The sequence below is a fragment of the Capronia coronata genome (genome assembly GCF_000585585.1).
Source record: "Capronia coronata CBS 617.96 chromosome Unknown acBCG-supercont1.3, whole genome shotgun sequence".
Classification (NCBI taxonomy): Eukaryota; Fungi; Ascomycota; class Eurotiomycetes; order Chaetothyriales; family Herpotrichiellaceae; genus Capronia; species Capronia coronata.
This window is the reverse complement of record NW_006912895.1, coordinates 3093779-3101138: the sequence shown is the minus strand read 5'-3', so window position 1 is coordinate 3101138 and position 7360 is coordinate 3093779. Positions and strand designations below refer to the sequence as shown.

General features: G+C 52.1%; 3 protein-coding genes across 3 annotated transcripts; 1 reads left to right on the top strand and 2 right to left on the bottom strand.

Annotated features, from left to right (window-relative positions):
- Positions 1 to 1236: 1236 nt before the first annotated feature.
- On the bottom strand, positions 1237 to 3742 carry A1O1_04422 (anaphase-promoting complex subunit 3; the record flags this gene model as incomplete). The annotated part of the gene is made up of 2 exons (XM_007725315.1): positions 1237 to 1320; positions 1379 to 3742. 2 exons carry the CDS (start codon positions 3740 to 3742, stop codon positions 1237 to 1239), a joined length of 2448 nt encoding a protein of 815 aa, XP_007723505.1.
- A 1396-nt stretch (positions 3743 to 5138) lies between these two features.
- Positions 5139 to 5708, top strand: A1O1_04420 (uncharacterized protein; the record flags this gene model as incomplete). The annotated part of the gene is made up of 2 exons (XM_007725314.1): positions 5139 to 5147; positions 5202 to 5708. 2 exons carry the CDS (start codon positions 5139 to 5141, stop codon positions 5706 to 5708), a joined length of 516 nt encoding a protein of 171 aa, XP_007723504.1.
- Positions 5709 to 5847: 139 nt separating this feature from the next.
- Positions 5848 to 7258, bottom strand: A1O1_04419 (uncharacterized protein; the record flags this gene model as incomplete). Its single annotated transcript, XM_007725313.1, has 2 exons — positions 5848 to 7158; positions 7232 to 7258. The coding sequence occupies 2 exons, from the start codon at positions 7256 to 7258 to the stop codon at positions 5848 to 5850; spliced, it is 1338 nt and encodes a 445-aa protein (XP_007723503.1).
- Between the last annotated feature and the right edge of the window lie 102 nt (positions 7259 to 7360).

Below are 7360 nucleotides of genomic sequence, written 5' to 3'. Positions count from 1 at the left end.
ACTGTACTCACTGTACTCACTGTACTCACTGTACTCACTGTACTCACTGTACTCACTCAGATGTAATTATCGGTTCTTGACAACAGACAAAACTGCCTTTCTGTCTTGTCTTGTCTTTATCTCCATCTTTCTTTTTGATCTTTTATTCTAACACAATAAATAAATATTGCTGCTGCTGTTGACATTCCGCTACGCCACTCACAGTTAGCTCTTCGAAGAACAGAACACGAGATATGGAAGGGAAGGCCAGGTAGGAAGGTACTAGTAGCCAGGAGTCAGGACAGAACGATCCATCAATCCATGTCGCGGAGTAATGGGAGAACGACAACACCGACAAGAACGGACCAGACCTCTATGAAATGACAAGAGAGACAAGAGAGACAAGAGTACGGCATCGGGCAATATGACCATGGAAATGGAAAAGGCATAGATAGCATAGGAAAGTCTGCATAGGCTTAGGCATATTTCATTTGCTTGTGCTTGTGCTTGTGCTTGTGCTGCGTTCAAGTTTCAGTCCTGTCGGCTGGTTTTCTGCGCCTATGATCACGCACGCACTGGCTGGTTCGATGAGTTCAAGTCCAAGTCCAAGTCCAATTCCAATTCAACCCAATGCCAGTCCGATGTCAATCCCTCACCTGCCATGCCGCCATGCCATGCCATGCACGCAAAATAAAATACCCATCCAAGTATGCAAAAGGGACCTTATGCTTCGCCAAACCACCCAATCCAACTCAGGTCACAGCCTAAAGTTGGGTGGAGTCGATTCCATTGCATTCCAATGCATTTGTTCAATCATACATCCATCCACGTCGTGTCCCTCCTCAGGCGAGGGGGATACGATCAAGGGCACACGTTATTGTGCGTGCCAGCTCGAACCCTTGAATCCAGGTCTTTGTCCTTCCGCCGCAGCCTGAAGCGCGGGCGAGCACAAGCATCGTTGGTCCATGCCCATGGTGCTTCTTCTGCATAAACCCAACTAGCACCATGCAAAGAGCCAGACCGCTTTGCCGATCTCGGCCGCTTGACTCGAGAGTGAGAGTGGGTGAGAGAGAAGATGCTGAGTAGGGCCAAGCCATCTCCTATCCAAGGCGTTGGCGGAATGGTTATCTAAGCTATCGAGACCCGAAGCTTATGCTGGAAAAGACCAGGACAAGCAGCAGTCAGTCCAGTCCTCGCGGCGAATCGCTTTAGACAGTGGTCTATGAGACAACAAGCTCATATCGCTCTGCCCTTTCATCAATCCATGTCTTCATCCTGGTCGTACGGATCTTCTTCCTCATCGTCAAGACTCTCCATTGCGTCCTTGATATATTGTGCAGCCTGGAAAACAAAACGTCAGTATCGACCAAACCGGAAAAGTATTGACGGAAAAACATACCTTAGGATCCAAGTTCAGAGCCATGGTGAAGGCTCTTACAGCATTACCTTTCTCCCGCAACGTCTTGTACAGCCGGCCCATCAAGAACCACACATTGGCTTCATCCGGAACGACATCTCTCAAGATGAGAAGTTCGGCCAACGCCTCTCTCGGTCGACCGAGACTCATGAGACATCGGGCCTTCTTGAATCGACTCAACGCGCTGTTGGGTGCCAGAGTGCATGCGCGAGTGTACATCTGCAGAGCCTTTTCTGGGTGCTTCAGTCGCTCCAAAACCAAGCCAATACAGCAGATAAGCACCGCGTTTGTGGGATTGATCTTAGCTGCGGTCCGATAATGCTGTTCGGCAATGCCCCATTTGCCCATCTTCTCGTAGACTTTGCCGAGACCATACCAGGCATTGTAGTGCCGTCCGTCAGCAGCCACCGCGGCTCGATACGCTTCCAAAGCTTTCTCAAACTCCTCGTTGGCAATGTACTCGTGGCCCTGCAAGGTGTATCCGTAGGCAAACTGGGGATCCAGCTGGGTTGAACGTTTGAAGCATTTCAAGGCCTGTTCATGCTCGCGCTGTAGTGAAAACGAGTTTCCTATGGCGCACCAGGCTTGAGGTGACAGTCGGTCGATGGAGATCAGTTCATGGGCCAAATAGGCAAGCTCAATCTCCGACTTGAGGTGCCAGAGCACCGTGGAATAGACTTCCATATCCTCTAAACGATTCGGTGCCAATTGTCGCACTCGAATGAAGAACTTCTCGGCATCAGCATATTGACCTTGCTCGTAATACGCCTTTCCGATCTGAGTGAGGATGTATGGTGTCTCGCGTTGTGCCGACGGAAGGGAATTGTAGATCTGGATTGCCGTCTGACAATCATAATTCGACAGACACAACTGTGCCGAAGCAATCCTACCAAAAAGATCCAACAGAGTCTGAATTGCTTCCAGGTCTTTGTTGACTGCGGACTCGATTCGCAGTTTGGAACTGGGCAAAGGTGGCACCGGTGGTGCGTTTGCAGCAGTTCTTTGCTCCTTGGTGTCAACATCCATGGCGTCTGTTGACCCTGTGCGAGTGCGATTTCCGCTCACGACTCTGCCCACTGTCGACGTGTTCGCAGTTCTGGGTCTCACCACAGGCGCTTTGGCTTTCTTGATATCTCTGCCTTCACGAAGTCCTAGGGTGTTTGCCAGTGAGGATATCTTGCTTCCAGTCGTGCTGCTAGTACTGGGTGGCCTTCCAGTGTTGAGCAGTCGGTTACTTCTTCTTGTGCCTTCGGCGGTCCCTGAGGGTGCATGAGCCATTGATGTTGGTTGGCCAGAGACAGTTCTCTTAGAAGGTGCCGTCGGTGCGGGAGCGTCGTGCAAAACTGCGGTGTCGTCGGAGGCAACTTTGGCTTTCGCTTTCAACCGTGTAGATCCAGTCTTCCACCTAGGAGGGGGATCTGCCGGGACATCTGCTGTGCTTTTCGCCTTTCTCACTGGTGCGGGAGGCGGCTCATGATAGTGATTCACGGCGCCACCTTGCAAGATCCCTTCATTCACTTCTACTTCAGTTGACGGAGTATTTGATCCCTCCTCGTCAAGGACAGTACCCGTGGTGTTGACGCTCATCTTACTGCCATTCAACTTCTCCCACAGAACAGAATTGCCCAACTGAGAATGCCCACTCTGCTTATGTGTCGATACGAAAGGATCCGCTGGTGCTGGGTTGGCATGGCTTGCGTTGTGAGTTTGTGAAACTGCAGCCGGCAATGTCATGGACGGATTTTCGATCTTCGCCGCCTGTTGCTGAGACACATGGGTCATGGCTATCATCTCCGTCGACATCTTGTAAACATTGGGGACGCTGACTTTGGCACCAGCCTCGCAAAGCCCCATGAAAGCATCCCACATGAACGGATTTAATTTCAGTGCTGCCGCCCAAGATTCCACTGCTTGATCAATGTCCTTGTGTGCTTTCCACAGTTTACCCTTCAGACACAAAACTGCAGCGGCGTCAGGGAGATGTTGTCGTCTGGACTCGTTGTGCTGACCCCAAGTATTGCGGTTCTGCCAGAGGTGCTTGCTTTTTTCCAACGCTGTCAGGCCATCAACGAATCGTCCTAGTTCTAGCGAGGCCTGGGCGAAGACATAGCTGCATCCAAGATGTGATCCTCTCGCACCAGCAGGTCGGCTAATATCCCAGGCAGCTTTGACAAATCCTGACTGCAGTTGACAGTACGCGAGGAGGTAGGCTGCTTCGGCGGACCGTGGTTCGTAGGCAACGAGACGAGAGGCTAGGAACAGGGCGTTCTTCAACAGGTTGTTGTCGAGATGGTAGTATACGAGTTGTCGGAGCTGGCTCGCGATGTGAGTAGGCGACGGGGCCATGACTGCCGGGTAATCGAGCAACAGATAGAGCTTCAGCGCTGTATGAAGTGAGAATGAATCAAGGACGAGTCGACAGCCAGGAGTCTGCTGTTAAAACGCGAGCCGCAGTCTTGAAGGTCCAGAGCATGCCTTCCCAAAACAATGCGCCGCGATTAAGCTGGAGAATGCATTTAAGGTCGACCGTGTCTCTAGGCTTCGGTGACACCCAGACCGAAGAGTGACATAGAGATTCTATAGGACACAGGACTTAAGGGGATGAGGTTCGAAGTATGGATAGAGTACGGGCGGCTAGAATGCAGAGTTGCTGGTGTTTTGAGCGGGATGATTCTTGGGGTCTGTTCGCAGCGGGAAGAGGCGTTGCATGCCGGTGTTGTTGCACGAGGTAGTACTACTATGTACTAGCACTACTAACTACATTAAAGATTTACGCTATAAAACTAGCTATGGAGCTAGTCTATTTCCGGATACTCACTAAGACTCACCACTAAATCCGGGTAATAGACAGCTGCGTTGTATACAAGAAGTGTTGGCAAGCAGCCTCAGACATCGACTCAAATTCACATCCCAACGCAGTGAGCCGCCGATAACAGCAAGCTGAGTGTACGAATGCATCCACCGTGGCAAGCACAGTAGTGCATACATTTTAGGACACTGGCAATACGTCCAGAAATGTCAATAGGATTGATAGTGTCTGTTGATGTATCTGATGCAATCGAACAAGAAGATCGGGCATGGGCATCATTCCATCGCTTCATCAGTGCAGGCAGAAGAATGATGAGCTGCTTCGAAAGAGTAGGCCAACTAAAAACACAAAAAAAGCACAAAAAACAATGTTGTTGCCTCGAACAAGATTTGAACTTGTGATCTTCGCATTACATATGGTATACAAGTGCGACGCCTTAACCGCTTAGCCATCGAGGCAGTTTGTCAAACCCGACAGTGCGAGTTCTAATAAATTTGGGTGGGGAAATTTGCCAGAATTTTGGAATGTGTTGACTATAATACTCTTAACCTACTCTCCCTTGTCACCTGTAGCTCCACTATTTGGTGCGCCAAAGAGGCTATACCGTGGCGGCGGGGAACAAGCCAGTAACGGGCACATTCCAATCTCTCCAATTCTACCTGTACCCAATATTCAATTCATTCTACCTTACCCAGCAGCTCACTGCTCATGTCACCGAGTTGAGTTGAGTCGAGTCAAGCAGCTTCACTCCATCAGATCTCGGTGTCCAGCAGGCGCATCACTAACACTCCGCTGCCGCAACGTCAACGTCAACTTCAAGTTCAATTTCGCTAGTACGCCCCTAGAGCCTCACATTCACTCTACCTAAGGCACTTGCCTGACCACGACGCATTGCATTTACGACTTGGCCTATACTAGGAGCAGTCAGACACAATGGCGCAAGTGAGTCTCTTATGCCGCCATTCGTTGCGCTTCACTCGAACTAAACCAGAGTAGAAAGCGGCCAAGTCCCTGGCCGTGCGCAACACGAGTCGTCTGAAGCAAACCCATCTCATCACTCTGGCGATCCATGCCGTGTTCCTCATCTTGCGATTCACCTTCCGCCGATCCTTGTCTCTGAAGCGCTACGTGTTTCTCTCCGCACCAGGCCTGGCGATTGAGTTCTATCTCGAACGTCTGGCTCGCCCGACCTACAAACCTGACGGCTCTCTGCACCGGGCAGGAGAAGATCTGGATGCGGCAGGGTTGACCGAGTTCATGTGGGATATCCTGTATTGGACCTGGATCAACCTGATCTTCGTCGTCGTGTTCGGCAACCGGGCATGGTGGCTCTACCTCGTCGTACCTGGCTACGCGATCTATTCCGCCGTCACCACCGCGAGTGGACTGAAGTCCATGCTCGGTGGCATGGCTGGTGCAGGTGCAGGTGGAGAGAACGATGCGCAGAGTAAAAGACAGGCAAAGATGGAAAAGAGAGGTGGCCAGCGTGTCGCCTACCGGTGACGGACCAGAGGTGGAATTCAATTCCAACAATCGCAGTTTGTGATGCTACCAACTCCCGTGTGTGTATTCCCATGACGCCGAGCTCGACCCATCATACAGTAAAGTCATCCGCTACCATGCCCGTCCCTTACATTTCTTGCTAGTGGCGTTCACTGTCGAGCCACTTGGCCAGTCCTGTTGTCCCATAGAGTTCACGCCATTCGCCTGCCTCTTCCTCGACGCACTCGCTTACAAATTCGGCTGTTTCATTGGCCCTTCCTTTGACGGCCTGCGTAGCCTCGTCGAGTTTCTCGCTCGCACGCGCCATTGCGAGGTTGTAATATTCGACGCTCGATTTGGCCCGTTGGGCCAGCCGCTTCGAACTCGCTTTCCGCTTGTATCTCCCGAGGATGATGGAGGAGATATAATACGCACGCACCAAGAAGCGTTGTATCACTTGCTTGACCAACATGGTGATGCCGTGGCTGAAGAAAGACCGAAGAATCTCGACATACAGCCCCTCGTAAAGAGCCCCGGCACCCTCGGTCTGGGCGATGGTCATAACGGTACTGAAGATCGTTGCACGGGCTGCCTTTCTCGTTCTTTCGCTTTCAATGTCTGCCCCCGTCACCTTCTGTTCATCACTTTCTTCACGCTTCGTACCAGCCTGGAGACGCGTCTTGGCCAGACTGAAAGGATACGTGACGGAACTTGCGCACGCTTTGCTGAAAGCGGACAGGAAGAACGTCACTGACGCCGGAGGATGTGCTCTCCGATGATGCGGCAGGAACACCTTCTTCAAGGTTTCAAAGAGACAAAAGGTGATGGAAGGGTTGAGGGTCAAGACCAGAGAAGCAGAGTACCCCGACCAGAAGCCAGCGAGGCCCTTCTCGTCGTATATGTCCCTCGCGATCTGTTGCGCACTTGGAACCTGAAATGGACCTCTATCCGGATCCCGGGCCGCAAGCAGGGCCGCCGCCTGTTTTCTCGTGACAATGTTTGCGATAGGCGCCGTGGCGAGCTTGGTCAAGCTGCCCGCGACAAACCCTACGCCCAACTCCTCAATGGTAGGCAGTGACTTGGCATTTCCGCGCACAGCCAACCTCCTATCGCGGAGGAAACTGTAGGTGAGGAAGAAGATGAACGAGTCGGCGATGGTCTTGCCCGTGGCCTGCAAAAGCCCCGTGTAGAGTCCAGCTACACCGCCTTCATTGTTGTAGATCTTCTCAACCGCATCCGCAAAGCTCTTGTATTCGTCCGCGGCGGGCTGTGACTGGTCTTTTCGCAACTGGCGTTGGATTTGGAGTCGCGTTATGATCAAGTCGATCGGATAGAGCGCCGCGCTGGAAATGGCTGCACCGGCAGATCCAGCGACGGCATGCCCAAGGGCTTCGAGAAGAGGAGCCTTCCCTGTTGGAGCCCGCGATCGGTCGTTCTCCTCTTGGACCTGGTGGTAGATTTCAAACGCATCCTAGTATTCATTAGCTCGGGTTTGCACGCGGCACGCGGCACGCGGCACGCGGCAGGTGGTGGGATATGCATACAAGTTGACTGTTATACACGTTGGCCATGGTCGAGTGAACTGCACAGCAGCATGGTGTTTCGAAGTGGCGGAATGAAGGAAGGGGGTCAGGGCGGTGGACTTAGAGGGAGGTCATTGTTGGTCGTTGCAA